Here is a 21,117-nt window from a genome sequence, read left to right as displayed (position 1 = left end):
TGTGGTTATGTCACCATATTATCTTTATTGCGCTAAAAATAATGCTATATGACTATCATATAACTAGAATAACCATTGAATTTTTTTTATTTTTTATTTTTACATTATTAATCCAAAACTAATTTTCACTATTATATTGTCTAGCAGTATGGTTATAACATAACAATTTACAAAATAACATTACTCTTGTGCTAAATCATGACATTTTTAAATAAAGTACTATAACATGCAGATAACAAAAATTGGATTGGTGGTCATGTACATCAATTGAAGTATATTTGACTTATCTATCTTTAATAGACCATATATATTCACAAAGCACCTTCAAGATTACATATTACTAAGATAAGATCCCACAACAAAAGACACAACAACCCTAAACCCAATAACAAGATTTACAAGTATCCTCTCTCTCAAGAATGTAAAGAAATGACCTCAATTCTATTGCCAAAGCCAATAGAAATGACCTCAATTCTATTGCCAAAACCAATAGAAGTCACCTTCGCCTTGTAACTGCATGAAAAAAACACATCATCTGTTGTGTCCCATATTGAACCTCTCACCTTAAATGAGGATGGAGATTCCAATAAATCAATATTTTGCCCTAGATAATTCAATTCCCCCTTTCCATTTCTTCCCAGTCTTTCCATAAGCAAAGCTTGAGATATGGACTGTGATTCTCATGCTTGAAGCACCTGGCAGTGAACGATGTGACTCTTCAAGCCACTTCGGCCTGCTATACTTGACCACAAATTTGTGACAAGAGTCCTGAAATGGCCTTTCCCCGCAATATTTTCCCAAAGGTGGGGGTTACTCTCCACACGTTTATCTGGACTAGAGACATCAACTAGGCTGATGCTCATGTTGTTACGGACTATGCAAAGCTTCCCGTTGAGGGGAACCAGAGCGGCTGCCTCTAGAGCGAGAGAGCTCCCTAGATGGAGCTTGCTATCTATAAATTTGTTCCACGAATCTGTGGGTCCATCATAAACTCTTAGCTTGCATCCGTCCCGGCAATCCAAGGCATAGAGCTGTCCATTTAAGGAGATACTAGGGTTCCGCCAACCCGAGACCATCCCTTCACTAATAGGGGTCCAGGTATTAGTTTCAGGAGAGTAGGCATCGCTCATGACCTCATGGTGAGACCCGAGTCCTTTTAGAAACCATGTTCCATTGTGAACAACCCCGATAAATGGCACCATAGCCATGTTCATATCTGAGATAAAGCTCCACCGATTCCTGTTAGGGTCATAAATTTCAGCAGAACTGAGAGTCCTTTGGCTTCCTTCACATTCCCCACCGGCCACATAAAGGCAGTTATTTATGACACAAGAACCAAAGAAATGACGTTTTCGAAGCATATCCGGTGCCCTTTGCCATTTATTTGTCCGTGCATTGTAGAAAATGACCCGTCTCATAGATCCCTTTAGTGGATCTTTTCCTCCAAATAAGTACAGGTAACAACCACTAAGAACCGCACAGCCAAAACCCAACGCTTCAGAGTATTCCCTGGGGACAGGTGGAAGTGGCTGCCATAGCTGGTAGTTGGGATCAAAAGCATGCCAAGAAATCCTTCCATCACGGTCTCTTTTGATGACATAAACCCACTCTTCTGCCATTCCAAGACTTTTCCTAAGAGAATAAAAGAAGTTTCCACCCAGAAGGTGGCGCCATCTCTTGCAAACTAGACGGAGTTTTCTATGTTCAACACGAGGGACTCGGATCAGACAAGCAATGGCAAGATCATCAGGAAGGCCGGGCAGGAGGGGTGGCTGCACTCGAGTCCTTTCCCGCCGTGAGTTTTTGCTCTTGTGTGCATTAGGATTGATATCGGGCTGAATACAAAGCTTTGATCCGGGAACAAATTTTCTTGCCCCAGCGACAGTTTTCAAGCCTGAATCTACTCTGCAATAGCATGATACAGAATCAACCTGCAAAAATTTCCATGTTAGAACGCAAGATACATCTAGATGTGTACACCAGATATAGGGTCAATAACAAACCAAAAAAGAAAAACAGAGAAACAGAGAGAGAAGCCAATGGTCACATTAAAGGTGCCATTTTGTATAAACGGCTTTTGCAAAGATTTGGATCCCCAACCCTGTTTTCATGAGCATGCTTGCACAAATAAACATCACAATTTACACCCCCAAGAGTAGAAACTAACGAGGCATGAAAACCTTATGAAGTGCCAGACACCCAGATGATGGCACAACTGATATCAGTTTGTGTGTTAAAAAAGGCAAGAGACTAGACACCATATGATGTACCAATACATAATATCTGCTGAATAGGATAAGCAATTAAGCATGGCCCATTCTCTTATGAGCATCATGATCTACTCAGCAAGCACAGAAAGATGCATTGTTACCAGTGTCCATAGTTAATACATTCAAAAGGTTAAGTAAACAAGAGCTTTTGATAGATGTAGCAGTGCTTCTTCCCCTTTCCATTTTCTAAAGCAAATCAGAAGTCAAGGATATGAATCATCCGCCCATTAGAAAACTATCCCAAGGAGCTGCGTGTGGTATTCAACCCAAAAGAAATAGCCGCATAGCAAATTTTTATGGAGCTTCGATGCTCCTCATGCTGTCATAGGTTTCTAATCTTCTTTATTAAGTCCAAGAGTTGGAGGCTCGTATCTTAGCTCAGGATGAGCATCTTGTTTGTACCTCCTTTTTTAAATAATTGATCCATGAAAAGATGGCAAAGACCAAAGTGGGAAATATATTCTTCTTCAGATTTGTCTAATTAATTCCTGGATGGTGTCAAAAACACAGGACTGTCTAAGGAAAGTTGAAAATGCTTGAGAGCAAGATAATGTTCCTTTTGATAACACTCAAAATTTTGAAGCAATTCAGCTAGTGGATGAAGCTAGAGATAATAGCCAATACTCAGGCAAACCAATGAGCCTAAACAATGCATACAGCCATACATGCATATCTGTACACCAAAAATACACACATACCCGCATATGGTCTGACATGAACTGGAAATTTTCTACTTGTCCTTGCATAAAATCGCTACAAATGCATCAAGCTAGCTTCTCCTTTTACCTTGATATCAATCCAAAACTGTCACTCTTGTCTTCCCGTATCTCCTTTTTTAAAAAAATATATATATATTCTCATTTTTTAAAACCTCTCTTACAATTTGTGGCTAGTCTCATCTTATGCCAGGCACTCTTTCTTCTCAGTTACAACAGAGAAACCCAGGCCCCGAATAGGTTCATGCATTTCATTTGTTCTAGAACCGCTAAGCCTACGTTACATGCAATAGTGCCTAGAATTACTACTGGAAAAATATAGAAAAGATCATTGGGCTATGCGGGTTCTCCATAATAATTATGACTCATACCTTTAGCCAATTTAGCTCTTAATACAGGATCATTCAAGTCAGGTTTTTTTGTTATTGGGATAGGTGAATTATTATGGATCCCTCCCCCGAGGGAACCGGACATGATAGTATTTCATCATCCGGACGAGCGCTCTTGCGCTGAAGATGAAAGGGGCTAAGCGATCTGCTGAAGCTGTGGGATGTAAAAAGTCATCGGTAGGAGAGCGATGAAATTTAAAAACCTTTTGAGTGGATCTTGAAATGTAATCTAACCTCTGAAAAACAATTAAGGTACAAAAAATGCCTGTAGCAATTAAGCTCCTAAAAAAGAAAGAGGTAGAAGCACACATGCATTGTCATTCATGCGCAAATTACATTATTGTAGAAAGAATAACATACTGTTAAGCAACAAACACTCTTAACAAAAGAGGCATCATCCAAGAGACCTGTGTCTACACATGGATGCAAATAATATAATAATTAAATCAAGCAAGATAATGATGGCAGATAAAAATTTGCAAATTAGAATCTCTATATAATATCCATTGGCCCAGGGAGTTGCCTATCAGCAGAATTAAACAGTTTAACGCCTTTTGCACTTTTAAGGATATTTTGATTACTTATTAAAAAAATAACTCTATTTGAATAGAAATTGACACACTTTTAGCAATTAATATTAATAAAAATCAACAAAGAAAACAGCAGAAGCTGGAGTTGAAAAACTAGGATCATCTCTGAAATGGTTTAAAAGAGCACAAATGGGGACAGGAATCCAGAAAAAAATGGTTTGAGAGAAAATATATATATATATATAACTTACGAAAATGAAAAGGAAAGGAATAGGGAAAAATAACTCTATTTGAATAGAAATTGACACACTTTTAGCAATTAATATTAATAAAAACCAACAGAGAAAACAGCAGAAGCTGGAGTTGAAAAACTAGGATCATCTCTGAAATGGTTTAAAAGAGCACAAATGGGGACAGGAATCCAGAAAAAAAAGGTTGAGAGAAAAAAATAAAATATATATATATATATAAAACTTACGAAAATGAAAAGGAAAGGAATAGGGAAAACTCAAAACTGAGCACTGTAATATACCCCATAATCTGCAACAAGCATGAAAATTTTAAAGCAAAATTTCAACACCCAAACGATCCACAACCACATTAAATTAATAAATTTACTTGAAATACATAGTTCTATACAAACAAAATCAAATAGTGATTTTGAGGCTCCTAACCAACCGATATGCCCAGAAAATAACCTCTCTGCCTAGCTACTAACATATGTGAATTCTCACAAAAGTAAAAGGAAGATACTGGCCACAACCCACCCTCCATTATTCCTTTTGTCGACTATAAGCAGAAAAATGGACACATTAACAAATTTTCCCTTGAAAAAAGAAAATCAATTACCCGATGGGAAGAGAATTTTATATGGTAAAAATAAACAGATCCAAAGACCCGACTTGACTATTATTTAACAGCAACTAGTCCATACGTTTCATGCTTTAATTCCCTATACACAAAACTGCAACAACAAATACAGCAGTAAGTAACCCCAAAAACACCAAATTGAGAAGTCAACTAACAAGAGTAATACGGACTTCAAAAGCCAAACATTCTCAAATACATTGGTTAATAAATATTCCACTAATTCCCTCAAAAAGTTGCATCTTCAACGAAAATCCCCATGTGGGTATCTCCAAAAACCCTAAAAACCTAAAAACGAAATGCAAGCAGTCAAACCAACCGGCCCCTAACACATATCCCCACCAGAACAAGATTTCCAACACTGCCTTAAATAAATGCACAAATTCAACAACAATTCCATCTGGGTCGCTCTAAAAGTTCATAAATTTGCAGAAAGTATACGCAAAAAATAATTAATTAATTAATTAATTAAACATAGTATAGATCAATTAGACTAACCAGTGGAGCTTGAACTCGGATGCCCCTTTGGGCATTCGAAGATTGTTCCATCTCAGAAACTCAGAGTCATAGATAAAGTCAGCAGCCAGAGCCAGAATCCAGAATCAAAGTTAGAGAAGCTCAGATCGAGAGCTCTTTCATCTTTGAACTTCGTGTTCACTCCCTTAAATCTGATCCAACAAATACCCAGAACAAAAAATAAAAAATAAAAAACAGAAAGAAAAAAAAAAAAAAAAAAATGCAGCCTTTTTGTTATTTCTCTGCAAATACAAACAAAGAAACACCAAACACCTCTCCCAAGTTACAATAACAACAACAACAACAACAAACGTGAGTCTGTGTCTCTCTAGGACACCCCCTCTCTCTCTATGACACAGTCCCTCTCTCTCTCTAGCTGAACAGTACAGCTGGACCCAGGGGCCACCAACTTCTGATTTTCTTAAATGTGTTTCGATTTAATTATACAAATTAACATTGAAATACATTTCTAAATTAATGATTTTGGGAATTTTTTATTTTCAATTTAACTGCAAGTCCCATAAGAGGACAAGAAGCTTGTGAGTTTGAGTGGTTCTGCTGATAGTGTTTTGTTTGCTACCATTTATGGGTCAAACCCATTTTTTAAGGGAAAGACTTTTTGGTGTTTTCAGATCCATCATCCTCGATGGAATTTGCCCTATCACATGGACGAATTAAATACCCTTTTAGATTTTAAAACCAAAAAGAAGAAAGAAAGAAAAAATCCTTTTTCATTGATGGCCTTTGGGCATGGCAAAAAAACTAAAGAAAATTTGTTAAATTGATTCCTGGTGTTCAAGGTCGTGACAAATAGTTCTTCAAGATTTTAAAAGTGATAATTAATTTTGTATGGTATACATGTGTGACAAATAGTATTACAAAATTACAAATTTATTCTAAAAAATTTTATATATAGATAAAAGTTGAACTAGTACTGGCTAGCCGAAACCACCCACATAACTAGAGGTGGCTCATTCATCCCCATAATCGATTGTTTGGAGCCATTAAACCAACCCTAAGGTTAAAGGGTAATTCGGCCACCCTATAATCAATCTACTCAAGGGCCTATAGATGTTTTTGAACTTCAACATATACTAACCTTTTCTTCCTTTTTTTTTTTTTTTGGTGGGGTGGGGGGATAAATAAGAATATCATTTAGCAATATTTGATTTTGTTTTGCAATTTGGTTTTAATTGCTTGAATTTTAGACTCATTTATTGTAATTTTGACCTTTTAATGTCTCTCTAGCATTTGTAAAAACTCTATATGAGGCTGGAATTTTCCCAACTTTTATAGGGCTCTATGTTATATGTTATCACGAAAAATTGTATTGTTTATGCTTTGTCTTTCTTTATTCTTTTATAATGAGAATAAACCCCATACGGGTAACTAACTGCATGTTTATATTGTGCTAATGTACAAGTGAATCCCGAGCATTTGAATTGTCCCTAATCCAAACATTAAGTTAGGAGATTCGAACTTCAACCTACAACGTAAAGAACATACTACTTCTTTTTTTTTTTCTTTTTTCTGAGCAAAAGGATAAGTCAAAGAGATCAATTGTGGCTATCATACCTGGACGTGACTATAGTAATACATACTCGTTAGAATGCTATTATAGTAGGTGCTACTTGCTAGTTGAAATCACTCCCTCTGAGGAGCATTAATGTCTGTCTTTTCAAGTTAATAAGTCACGCATGTATTTAAAATGCCTTGAACCACAATGTCATTCTCTATTTTATTTTATTGAGAAAGAAAATATCATTTGAACTATCCAATAGTATCCAATGGTAGAATTGGGGTCACATTTGACTCAATAAATTTTAGTTAAAAATTATTATATTTTATTTTAACTGCTTACTTTTTCAAAATATCTATATTATACTATTTATTTTAACTATCTACTTTTACTATTCTATTTAAAAATATATATATTTATTTATCTAAAAAGGAAAAGGATTAAATTGTTGTTTTTAGCAGTTAAAAAATGGCTAGTTGGATGACACTTTCTATTTATTTTTTTGGCCCATTTTTTCTACAACCTTTGGCTAGCCCAATGAAAATGCTCTCATCTCAAGCAGTCTTTGCATGCCAATAGACCTTAATTCTTTTTTTATTTTTTCTTCAAATATATAATCCCGCCCATTATATCTATGTCACCAATAAATTAATACATCGATGTGCAATCTTAACTGTCGTTTTAAGACCCAGTCCCGCAGATTCCTAATTTGATAATCAATTTCTCCTATTAATACCCTTTTGTTTTTGTTAATTCGAGGATAATTAATTAAGTACCAAAAAAATTATCATTTTCAGGTAATACTAAATTATTTTCTTGACTTGTAATGCCATCCGTGACTTTTAACCAAATCCATGAACCATGATCATAGGTTATCTTCCTTGATCTTCGTTTCACACTTCTAATTCAAAAATCCCAATTTGAAAATGAAATTAATAGTGATGGGATTTATAGTTTAATCAAATTAATGAGCTACACATCAATAGTAACTATAGAAACACAAGACAAAATATTATAGATAAAATTTTATTTCAAATTGAGTTGAAGGAAATTATTTCAATCATATGCTCTAAGGACAGATGTAAGAGACTAAGTTCAAAAAATTTATTTCAACCTAATTTAAAAGAAAACTTCGTTCAAATATCATTTGCTCTTTGTTAGTCATATCAACAGTGAGGTGGATGTCATAAATTCAATTATTTGAAAAATATGTACTATTATAAAACTAGCTAGGGTTTCATGATTGCCCTAAACTTGCATGAATTGTATGGTAGGGTTTCCTAGTTATTTGAATATACTCCATCTCATCAGCTTAAAAGGTTAGTAATAATGATAATAACAACACAATAATAAAAAATAATAATGACTTGGAAAACCCTACATATTTGATTATACTTCAAATTGTCAACTAACACAAGATGCCCTTAATTCCTTAACATCATGGGCCAAGATAGTGATGTGATCAAAATAATAAGTGTACTTGCTCTTTTGGCTCATCTGGGTATGTCAAAGAGATTAGCCAAAACAAAGGGCAAAGATTACCTTAAATAAATAACCATTAGGTGAAATTTTGCTTTCCCCATGTCCTAAAGACCAATGTGTCCCCTTTTTTTTTCTCCTCTTTCCTTGCAAACAAACTCTACATTTTTGTCCTATTTTGGAAATAATTTTATTGTTGGTTGATCTGCAACTTTGTCTCATTAGAAGATGCATATACGAGAGCACAAAAGTCAACTCTTAGAGATAGTTGAGGAGGACTAGATCTCCAGAAGTTATAGTCCCTACTACCACGATTTTGTAGGCTCTCATCTTATTTAGCTAGAGTTGGACAAAATGCTTCAAAACCTAACCCAATGATTGACTCTACTAAAAACCGGTCTTCTGGAATTTTGGACAATTTCCCATAGTAGAAATAGAACCTAAAAACATAACTTGCCCAATGGGCTTACAATGTCGGCTCCAAGTCTTGATCATTAACATTATATAAGATCAGAAATCATGAGAACAGTACTGTATTAGGATCCTCCGCTCCGTCTTTTGTAGTTTTGTTTTCTATTGATATTATCATTATCTTGCTTAGAAAAGGAAAAGTAAATAAATAAAAAGGTTTTAAGCACTTTGTCACAAAAGGTTACCATATCCTTCTCTTTTTTTTCCATGCAGCACATCCCACTGGTGCATTTCATTCCCACTGCTCTGGAAGTAGACTTACCAAGGGAATCAAAATGGTGAATGAATACAAGAAAAAAGCATAATATCATATGGGGATAGTTCAATCTCATACAGTAAGAGTTTTCCATAACCATCAGATTTGTTTCTCTTAATATTAAACAAAAATTGACTTCATTCGTTCATATTGGCAACATATAGCCCAGAATAGAGGTCCCATTAGTAAGTACTAGAGCAATGCATTCTCCTAACTAGGGAGCTTTGTATTATTTCAGCAAAACCAAAATCTTACATAAGCCTTCGAAATCCTTGACATGGGGAAGAAGAAATACCAGGACCAGAGCCCCAACAATATACCCCCCAACATATTGGGTTGAAATGAATATGCCTAAGAGATAAACAAGATGCGGCAGAAAGAAACCCTCTTCCTCTCCCACTACATATTCTACAACCCATAACCCACCAAGATTACCACCAAAAAAGGAAGACAAAAATTTTTCAAATAAAAAAAAAGGGCAGAGTAATCCCTATGTGTTAGTACTTTGTCACCAACACCTACCAACTTACACACACCCATCCCTGTGGCACCAATACCAAGCAAATATCCCCCTCCCTCATAAGTTAAAAGCACCTCTAACGGTATAGAAAAGCAAAGGCTTAAAACACTAACAAAAAGATGTGACAGCGAGGAAAAATGACCCTATAAGAAAAGGCAAAAAGTCCACAACCATTAACTAGACACCACAACTGCTTTAGAAGTCAAAAATTAGTCCCATGCACTGGTCACCCCTGGACCATATCCTCCACCAGAAGAAGCACCATATCCTCCACCAGAAGAAGCACCATACCCACCGCTGCTGTTACCTCCACTGTAATAATCAGAACCACCCCTACTGAAAGAACTGTCCCTTCTAAAATCACGCCCACCAAATCTACCTCCACCAGATCGACGGTTCCTCCCTCCACCAAAAGATCGGGCTGCAAACCGAGACAGCCAACTAGGCACTTCTTGATTCGATTCTTGCATTAGCTCAGATAAAGCCCGTGCCATAGACGCATTATTCTCATTGAAAAAGGCAGTAGCTAAACCTGATTTGCCAGCCCGCCCTGTCCGTCCAATGCGGTGGACATAATCATCAATGTCATTTGGGAGATCAAAGTTGACCACATGAGAAACGTGTGGAATATCAAGACCACGCGCAGCCACATCAGTTGCAACTAAAATCGGGGTGTGGCCACTTTTAAAGGACCGCAATGCCAGCTCCCTTTCCTACAGACATGTAAAATAAACAAATAAAGAAACTAAACAGAGTCTTCCAATGCGAAATATGCACATTAAGCTTAAAACCTGCCTGCATAAGGCAGAAAGCCTCATACAAGCCAGCAGTTGGTGAATAAACCACTTGAACGTAAAGTATAAATACCATTAAGGACAAGGGTCCCGCGTGAAGATCTCTCTCGGTGTCATATTCATGACCCAAGGACAGTTTTGAAGTTGAGAGTTAAATTTTTGTCTTCTATACCAAAAGGTAATGTCCATATATAGTGGCTTCTCAAATGCCAATGTTGCAGTCATTTCAAGGTATCTAACTAAGAAAAGAATAGATGAACAAAGTGTCCACGATTCTAACGATTTGCACATATTTCTCCATTTAACTCTGAGTCAAAACCCTCATTCTTTTCTTATTCATGAACCAAGGACAGTTTCGAAGTTAAGACTTAATTTTTGTCTTCTATACCAAAAGGTAATGTCCATATATAGTGGCTTCTAAAATGCCAATGTTGCAGTCATTTCAAGGTATCTAAATAAGAAAAGAATAGATGAACAAAGTGTCCACGAATCTACGATTTGCACATATTTCTCCATTTAACTCCAACAGTCAAAACCCTCCTACACAAAAAGTATACAAAAGAAGCAACCATCCTATTGGTGTCAAAAATCTAAAAAGTTAACAAGATCTACAAGATTAGAAGAAGAAAAATGCCTGGGCAGAGTGCCCAAAAGCCTTTTTCCCTTTCTGTTGAGGTTTTTGGGGTTGGATGAAGGACAAAAGAGGAAACATTTATGGGATATGACCCCCTTCTGCGTGGGAATAGTACATCAAAGTTGAAACTCCTTGGGTTTTGTTTGTTTGAATGTGCAGTTTTCTAAGTTAAAAAGTAAACGATTTGTGCACATATTTCTCAATTTATTTGTCAAACATGCCCCTGCAGTGTATATCAGATAAGTAGAAGTGTCCAAGCAAAATTAAAGCAAACAAAGATAATCTTCTAATGTCACAAAATTGGAAGATCATACATACCGAACTCACCTTTTGTCAAAAAGCTTGAACCAGAGAAGCGCCATGGCCCCATGTCCAGCTCAAACAATATGAAGATGACATTGAATGTTCAACAGATGGGAGTATCGGAATAAGCAGAAATAACATAAAAGAGAATTTCTCTCATTGTTATTCCCTTAGACTCTGTCCATGGAAGAAGATACAACCGTATAAACTATATCATTATAACTGGACTCTATTTCCCCACGTGGGATACCCAATTCTCCTAAAAACCCCACTACTGGAAAAAATTAACAAAAATGTTATTTTGATAGAAATTGCAGAGAAACCAAACTATTGTGCAAATTTCCTATTAGCAGTAACGATCAACACAATTTGTCTAGACCTTTTAACAATTTCCCCTTTTGCCACATGGCTGAAATGCAAAATATGCACAGCTTATCCTAGCTTTTTTAGCACTTCCCATCTGCTTTGACACCCTTAATCATGTCCCTGGGAATTCTCAGACCATATTCAGACCTAGCATTGTGTCCCATTCACCATATTCCTGTGGGTTCATGTTTCCAGTTCACTTCTGATGTCATCCTAACATAGATCAAACACCATTCCTTCCAAAAAAAAATTAAGAGTACTGCACTTCAAAATTTTAAAAATATATATCCAAAGCCAATAATGAGAGTTGTTGGCAGAAGTAAAAACTATTAGAGCTGCCTTAAAAGTTGGTAGCCACTAGCCAAAGATGGAGCAACACGTGGGGTTTTAAGAAAGACAGAAGTATGACACAGAGACTACATTGGGATATGAACTGAAGAACCTAGAGAGTGAAAAGGAATGAAGTAAGAAAGAAACAACAAACCTTGTGATTTCACATCATAGTAATGCACAGATGGGTTGTATACACCATGTCAAGACTCAGAAGTGGCATAGAAAAAATAAAAACAACTCGAGCTTTTGTATGTAATAACGTAGATATTTGTTGAAGAAGTAGCTTAATCTTTTAAAATAAAAAAAGATAAGGTTTCACATAAAGTTTAAGGAAAAGCAAAGCATGATCCAATAAAGAGGATAAAGAATGCTTTGTCAATAAGTTAAAGACACAAGCTTAAGGATAAAGTAGCTCAGTGGGAAACTGCTAAGATTCAAAGCTGAGCACTTTGCAATCTGTGCACATAAGTAGCAGGAAAGATAAAGAAGAGGAAAATGATACCACCAAAAACCTCAACAACGATGAATATGAAATAAATTGCCAAGAAAAATAAAACTTCCCACCTGTCCACAACTGTCCAGTTGTTTTTAATAAAAGGACAGACCCCAAAATTGGAACTTCACATCACATAATTCCATATAAAACCTAGGATACTTAAATAAGTTTTATATAACACTATAACATATTTTGCGGATATTGTTGGCATCCTATCAAGCTCTATACAATTGTTCTGAAGGACTAAAAAATTCCATCAACATTATTATTATTATTACAAATAACAATGTATTAGCAGAAGACCCAGAGCCCTCATACACGAAAAGTATACAAGAGAAGCAACCACCCTATTGGTGTCAAAAATCTAAAAAGTTGACAAGATATACAAGATTAGAGGAAGAAAATTAGCCCAATCTAAAAGAGATCTCAAAAATGAGGATTTTTTTTTTTTTTTTTTTTTTTGAGTAAAAAAAATGAGGATTTTAGTTGTCGCACATTGGACTTACAATCCTCAAAAAAATGCCGATTTCTTTCTCTCGAAATGCTCCAAATTAGTAATGTGGAGATAACTTTCCAAATGGCCTCTTTGGAATGTCCCCACCCTTGAGTCTTCCAAGTATAAAGCAACTCTAGAATATAGCTATGCATGACCCATGAAACTTCGAAGAAAATGAGAACCAAGTGCCAGATATCGCTACAATTTCCTCTCTCTTTTTGCAAAGCAACACACTCCTAAGGTTATCAATCGTGAGGATTTTGGCCAAAGCTGCCGTCCAAGTAAAGAAAGCAAATCGAGGTGGAGCCTTCACCTTCCAAACGCTCTTCCAAGGAAAATGACAAGAATCTCAAGACTATAATAATTTGTAATAGCTCCACTTCAAAGCCATGATTACATTTTGGGGTCCACAACATTTTATTCGTCTCTCCCGAATGGGTTTTCAAAGAGTACAACATATCGAGCAAAGCGACAAGGGACTCTAGCTCCCAATTATAGAGATGAATATTTTATTCTAACGCAGGTACACAAGAAGTATATAAGAGAAACACCTAACTAGAAGGAGAAAAAAGAACATAAAAAATCATGAAAACCAATCTCCAAAGGCTCCAAAGGAGCTACAAATGCAATTGTCCAAATATAAAGAGAATAAAAGGACTTAAGTTCCTCCAATGTCCTCTTGCGATACTCTTTCTTCCTTTTCATCAACACATAACATAAACCCACTACCCCACAATTATAGAGATGGAAGTGCCTTTAGGACCACAAGTTGTTGACAAGAGGGAACTATCACATTATTACACATACAATCAAATGTTTTTAATTCAGCGATGCGACTCAATTTTAACATTTAAATCTAAAAATACAGAATATAGTAAATGGCACTACTAAATAACTTGCCATCCCCCACAATCTACTCTCATACTAGTTTCAAATTATTCAGGAAACTAAGGTTTAAAACAGAACCCATGTATCCTTGCCCTGCCACAGATTAAATGTGAATTTTTGTACTTGCTAAATGGATTTGAATTCAAACTAGTTTATATACTTTTATCAAGAAGACATGCTTGACTAAGAATAGATATCCAGCATAAAAGTATGCATACAGTAAAACAAATACCTGTTGTGATCTATCACCGTGAATGGTAGTTGCAGGAAAACCATTAGAACATAACCAATGTTCCAGTGCATCAGCTCCCTTCTTTGTCTCCACAAAAACTAATGTCAGAGCTTGCTGCAACCAGATGATGCAAGCAAAAGTCACAAAACTACATATTTTGCTCAACAATTTCAAACACCCTCCTTGTAAGTAAAAGTTTTTTTGATTTAAAGAACAATTTGTAAACATAAATCATCCAGTGTAACGAGCTGTTCACATAACAATAGCAAGAAAAATTATATGGCAGCACAGGAATATGCTTTCTATAATAGTACCTTGCCCTGTGCACCATTCGCCCTCTGTGCATGAAGAAGGTCCATGAGATGGCTTCTCTTGTCAGACTCTTGAACAAATTCAACTCTTTGGACAATCAAATCAGTACTCGAGCCCACTCTTCCAACAGCCAAAAATATGTAATTGGAAAGAAAATCAGAGGCCAATCTCTGCATGTCAACCAAATTCATAAAAGTATTACATTGACGTAATTAAAGGATTCTATAAGAATCTTCACTGAGGCTGTACATATTCCTTTTGCATGATATATAAATCCCAAACCACTTTCTGTCTCGGTGCATATCAGGAAAATGCTACATTCTATGGTGCCAATGCATTAGAGATGAGGTTCAGGTGCTGGAAACTAATTTGTCAATCATGTTTAATGCCATAAACTGAAATTCATACCGGCCCACCATCAACCCCACCCACCCCCCAAACCCCTTTAACCAGCCCAAGAAAAAGAGAAGATGACATTCCTAATTCCCCATCAAAACAAAAATAATGGCCAGAAGTCAAGAGCATCAGTTGAAAAGCATACTCCCAGTTGAAAAACAAAACACAAACAACAAAAACAAACCTGTATCTCTTTGGGGAAAGTAGCACTGAAAAGCATAGTCTGCCTTGCACCAGGTGGAGGCATGTCCATTTGTTCCACGATTTTCCTTATCTGGGGCTCAAAACCCATATCCAGCATTCGATCTGCCTCGTCTAGAGCTAAATATCTGATCATCTGTAATGAAACTCTAGCCCTCTCCAGCAAATCTACCAATCTTCCAGGAGTTGCCACAAGAATATCAACACCTCTCTCCAGTTCCCGCAACTGAAAAAATATAACTCATCAGGAATGCTACCTAAATCCCTCACTACAAGCTAGCATATCATAACAATTATTTTAAAGGAGCAACAAGATGCAGAAAAGTGGAATAGACAACTTGCAGAGATCATTATAACACAAGATGAGCATGCAACATCCACAGGTTGATCATCCACAAGGAGTAAAACCAATAAAAATATACATGCAAAACAGCCATTCTATACCCAATTTCAATCAGTTAACACATGAAAATCCTACAAGAGTTGATGTTCATCGGGTAACCTCAAGAATATTATAGAGAATTTCAAGGAAAAGTTTCATAAGAGTAGAAAGACAAGAAAACATACCAAGTGCTAAGTAATTTGCAACTTCTGTAATTACTTAATGGCTATAACTTCAGGGGATAGCCGCCAAAGAAAGTAAAAGCAAAATAAAAACTTCCAAAATACTTAAATTGTGGTCTCTAGACATTGTTACTTAATATTCTGCCAAGGTCCAACTATAAATCAGCTTTGGACAACCAAAAAAGGGCACTTCAATAAGCTAAACAGAAGAAAATATTTGGATTGCTTGCGAGTCTAGCTCATAAAGGCGATTGAAAACTGTACCACTAACTATTAAAAATAGCAACTGGTTGAGTAGATGGTCGAATTTGACAACCACTAGTGGGTGCAGATTTCCAATAAGGAACCAGTTTTTTTCCTAATTATGCACAATACTCTTTTGGAGAGAAGCACCACCGCAACTAGTGAACCATGGAAACAAGATCATTTAACATGTAAAATACATTCCACCGAAATAGAAACATATAACAGCTTCATATCGTTTACAATCAACACAGAAGGCACAACACACCATTACAACTACAACTTTATAAAAGAAAACAATAAGATTGAAAGGGAGAAAAGCAACAAACCATAACCAGGCACAACACCAGAAGAGTACATATCCCATTTCAAGCAAAATTACAAGGCAACAGAAAATTAAAAACAAGTCAAAAATAAAACCTGTTGGTTAATTGGTGCACCTCCATAAGCAACAACGACCCTGACACCCGTCTGATATGAAAATTTCCTAGCTTCCTCATGTATCTGAAATTTTCAGCGGGATTTAAAATCTGGTTATAATAAAAATTAGCATATAAATGGAAGCAGTCATATAAATAAACTCACTTGCATTGAGAGCTCCCTAGTTGGAGAGAGAATAAGAGCAAGAGGATAAACAGTACGTGCCCCACGGGGTGGTCTCTGAACACTCTGGCCCGTCATAATTCCACTAATGATTGGGAAACAGAAAGCAGCTGTCTTGCCAGAGCCAGTCTGGGCACAAGCCATCAAGTCCCTCCCTGCAAGGGAAATCGGGATAGCATTCCGTTGCACAGGAGTTGGCTTCACATACTTGCACCTCCGAATATTATGATTAAGTGCATCACCCAAATCTATCTCCGCAAAGGTATTCACAGGCGGGGGCACATTTTCACCACTTGTCTCCACTGGAATATCGTCATAGGCTTCAAAGTTAATGCCACTATTCTCTTGCTCACTAAAGGCTGGCTCTGTATCGTCATCATCTTCGAACGGGTTCACTTCCCGTTCTCTCCCCCGGTCCCAACCACCACTTCTGCCACCCCATCCACCGCCGCGGCCACCCCCACCATACCCAGCTCGACCATAATCATTCCTAGGACCACCACCCCATCCACCGCCACGGCCACCCCCACCATACCCAGATCGATCATTAGTAACAGGTCCAGTATTAGCTGGAGCAGGTGAGTCAGAAGCAGGTGGACGGTTCCGAAGATGTGGAGGAACATACGTGCTCCGGGCAGGGGCCGATGTGGCACCTACGCCCCCATTGTTAGCAGAAGAAGACCCAGTAGCTGCATTCTCAGCTGCAGAGTTTGCAGCCAAATCCGCCCACGAAGTTCGTGTACTCATGACAAATTCCCAGCAATTCCCTCTCGACCCAGGACCCAAATCAGAATAAATTCACAGCCGCCTACACACACCCTTCCTTGAAAACCCAGTATCTCCACGAATTAGAGCCAGTAAATTTCAAAAAAAAACCTGATCAAAGAGGTGAAAAAAAACAACAAACAAATTAATCAATCAAGTAAAACCCATCATCCACAATGTCATTTTGATCTGAAACTCCACAAAAAAAAAAAAAAAAAAAAAAAAAAGAGAGAAATCAAGCAAATCGCGATCAAGCAAATCGCGACTAACACGAGCATCAAATGCAAAACATCAATACACAAATGGCAATGCATCCACACATAACAGCCATTTCCACCCCAACCAACCAGAAACCGAATATTCCCTATATACCCCTGCTCCTCCTGAATTTTCTCACCAACCAAACAAATTCCAAATAAATAAAAAATAAAAAATAAAATAAAAACTCCCAAACAAAACAAAATCCAGAGCCCTAATCTATAACACCAAAGCAGCACAAGCAAAAATCTAAAAAATGAACTATAATGAAATAAACACACATGCAAACACACACACACACACACACACACACACAAACACAGATAGAGCGACAGAGACACCGACAGAGACAAACGGAGAGACCAGAACCTGCAGGACAAAACCCTAGAATGTGGCGAAGGTAGTCGAAGATCCAGAAACCCTAATTTCTGCAGACAAAAGCGCTTCCAATACCGAACAACATAAATATCTCTCTCTCTCTCTCCCCCTCTGGCTGTGGGAATATTTATTTATACATCAAAGTAAATATAATTTGCGTGTGCGTTTCGCTTTTTTCTTTTTTTCTTTTTTTTTTTTGCTTTGCGTCAAAAGGAATCAAATAGAAAAAGAAAAAAAAATCGTTGAATTTTCTCCCTCCCTCTCCATGTGTATATATATGAGTGGAAATTGAGGGAGGTCCGTACATACTGCGGCTGCTTCATAATACGAACGAGCGGTCCAAACCAACTCAAATTGCGCTAACGTACGTGCGTGAGTTACCACTCTCTAATAATCATTCTATAAACGTATATCCTGATATTTTCCAATTTATATATTTCAAAAATGTATAAAAAAGTTTAATATTTAGTGATTTAAAAAAAAAAAAAAACTACTAGCTAAATCTAAATTCTGTTATTTGCTTGGAAATAAATAATTAGTATAATAAGTAATGCTAGACGTAGAGTTGGTTTAGGATTGTGTTTGGAAAATAAAATTTTTAAATAAAAAAAAATTTGGGTAAAAACTTCATTTTTAACTTTTTGTCAAAAGTATATTTTGGCAATTTTTAAGTTTTTTTTTACCTTCAAAAATAATTTTAATTTTTTTACCAAACGAGTACTTTTTTTTTAAACGAATTTTTTTAGTGTTAAAAGCGTTTTTATGCCCATCAAATACAATCCAAAACATGCCCTTGCAATTTTAGTTATAGGAATCAGCTTAGTTATTGAAAAACAAAATCAACACTTTTTCAATTATATTCCGAGGGTGGTTTGTCATTTCGATTTCATTGATAAAAAATGTAATTTTAAACAAAATAGCATAAAATTAATTATTTGGAATTGTGTTTTTAAAAATTTACGTATGGGTTTTTAAATGGGTGTTTTTAAAAAACGCACAATTGTAGATGCTGAATTGCAATTTTAGAGGTTAAAATGAGATTTTTCCAAACACTCAACTTCATTTTAAAAATTAAGTTTTAAAATCGCACTTTTTTAAATTGTAAACACAAACTAACGGTGACGTGTTATCAAACTTGAGTATTTTTTTTGAAGAGGCGTGTTATACAACTATTTTTTAGCTATCTTAACTATTGGATTTGTGGACTTATGTGAGTCTTACACAAATACAATTAGATAATTCATCCATTCGCTATATGAAAAATGGTTAAAAATAATAAAAATAATGAATTTTATAATTTATCTTTTATTTTTAATTAGTAATTGACACATGTTATATAAAAATTGAATTCTATGAGGTCCGAATCCATGGTGAATAGGCTATCCTTTATTGGGTTGGGCCCCAACTTGTACCGGGCTTTATGCTCGCTAATTCTCTCTCCTATATTGATTTCTTTTATTTTGCTTTCGTTAATATTAAATCAAGTATAAAGTTTGTTTAAAAATAAAAAATAAAATAAAATAAAAGCTTGTTACATCCAGCAATTTTCTAGGTTAAACACTAATTATTAAATGAAATAGGAGAAAATATCCAGTTTGAATGTGTACTCATAAAAAATAAAAAAAAGAATGTGTGTTTAAAATATATATATATTTTTTTATGTTTTTGCTAGAAATATATTTATTTAAATATATATGAATATTTAAAAAATATAAATAAATCACAACAGGGGGATGCCATGTTCATCCAGGAGCAAGTTGGTCAATGATTATGATATCTCAAATGAAAACAAGAAAATCTTTCATCCAAACAGAAAGGGCAAATATAATTACTCTATGACTAATTGTGTAATTTTGATTTATTTATTGAAATTTTTAAATCCGACTCTTGATTCTTTAAATTTTCCAAAATTCTTATCTCACTCATTTCATTCAAAATCGTTTAAAATTACTAACATGACAATACTAAGTTAATGTCACATTAATAGTTCTGCCATGTAAGCGCCTAGCTAAGGGTGGTCAGTGTGGATAAATGTTAAGGGTCAATAAATTTCTCATATTTGGCACATATTCTCTTACAATCAACCATTGAATTTGTAGACTTATTTAGATCTCACGTAAGTCAATGGTGGATTCTACAAATTCAATTGTTAATTGTAAAGGAATATGAGTCAAACGTAAAAAAACTTATTAACCCCTAACATTTCTCGTCAGCGTGCCTTGTCACCCTCCCATGTTTTTTTTATCAATTTGCTAATAAATTAAAACACTTAGTTTTTAATTTAGCACTAATTATACTGTGCTAATGCATGATTATTCTAAACATGCAAGCTATCGCTCAACCAAAATTTAACTTACTTAGAAAATTCAAATCTCAATCAACAATGTGAAAAATATCTACTTGTCAATTCAAGCTAAACGAAAAAGCTAAATTATTAATGTGTTTTGTGTGGTGTTTTTTTTTTTTTTTTTTTTAAATCTATATTTGGTTTGAAAAAATGTTAAGAGGTGACATAAACTTGAAATCGGACTTCATGTTTGGAAGAGTGTTTTGTGTTTTATATTGTTTATTTTTTAGGTAAATTTTCAAATCTTTATTAAAAATCACGTTTAAGCATCAGGCGCAGCTATAATATGATGGATAAAAAAGGATAATCCTCTGTTCATATTTGCTTTAGAGAATGTTGAATTGTCGCTTTCGATAGACGATGAGTTGCCGTGTTTAATTCCCTCTTGGTGTACCTCATATACCGTGATTAAAGACTTGTGAGCACCATATTCACATCGTCAATCAACTGCTTCTTGAACTCTCCCTAGTGCATCTCCCTCCAATATGGTATTATGAATATCCAAATCTCTATTAAATTATACAACCTTCAGCATTTGCTTAACTACTGTAATGTCAATTATATAGAGTTTTGAAGAACGCATGGATGTAAGTACATGTTTATTTTCTTAATAATTACTCCTGCAATTGTCTTATTTCTTAATATGTCCTAATTTACTTTTATCACTCCATTCATTTCGAGTTTTCCATGTCTTTGTTTTGCTCAATATTATTTCTCAAACTTCATGCAGCTTTATAAAATGGGACAGAAATTTCTTCTAAATGGGTATAGAGGAAATATTATCCAACTCATATAAAATAATACAAAGTGTTTATAAACATTTAAAAGACACATTAAATTTAGTATAAATTAGTAAATTGCTATAATGAGGTTAATAATTTAATGTGCATTTTAAATGTTTATAGACATTTGACACTATTTTATATGGATTGAAGGATATTTTTTCCATATCGGTTTTGAGGAAATTTTTGTCCT

General features: G+C 35.5%; 2 protein-coding genes across 2 annotated transcripts; both read right to left on the bottom strand.

Moving 5' to 3' along the window:
- Window positions 1–257: 257 nt before the first annotated feature.
- LOC132164463 (F-box/kelch-repeat protein At1g55270) lies at window positions 258–5,708 on the bottom strand. Its single transcript, XM_059574979.1, has 2 exons — window positions 5,271–5,708; window positions 258–1,931 (listed from the first exon to the last, which is right to left on the bottom strand). Exons 1-2 carry the CDS (start codon window positions 5,319–5,321, stop codon window positions 681–683), a joined length of 1,302 nt encoding a protein of 433 aa, XP_059430962.1. The 5' UTR covers window positions 5,322–5,708; the 3' UTR covers window positions 258–680.
- A 3,498-nt stretch (window positions 5,709–9,206) lies between these two features.
- LOC132163308 (DEAD-box ATP-dependent RNA helicase 37-like) lies at window positions 9,207–17,983 on the bottom strand. The gene is made up of 7 exons (XM_059573548.1): window positions 17,787–17,983; window positions 16,377–17,270; window positions 16,212–16,295; window positions 14,968–15,210; window positions 14,390–14,557; window positions 14,076–14,189; window positions 9,207–10,246 (listed from the first exon to the last, which is right to left on the bottom strand). The coding sequence occupies exons 2-7, from the start codon at window positions 17,139–17,141 to the stop codon at window positions 9,743–9,745; spliced, it is 1,878 nt and encodes a 625-aa protein (XP_059429531.1). The 5' UTR covers window positions 17,142–17,270; window positions 17,787–17,983; the 3' UTR covers window positions 9,207–9,742.
- Between the last annotated feature and the right edge of the window lie 3,134 nt (window positions 17,984–21,117).

This window comes from Corylus avellana, chromosome ca10 (genome assembly GCF_901000735.1).
Source record: "Corylus avellana chromosome ca10, CavTom2PMs-1.0".
Classification (NCBI taxonomy): Eukaryota; Viridiplantae; Streptophyta; class Magnoliopsida; order Fagales; family Betulaceae; genus Corylus; species Corylus avellana.
This window is presented reverse-complemented; position numbering and strand designations above follow the sequence as displayed.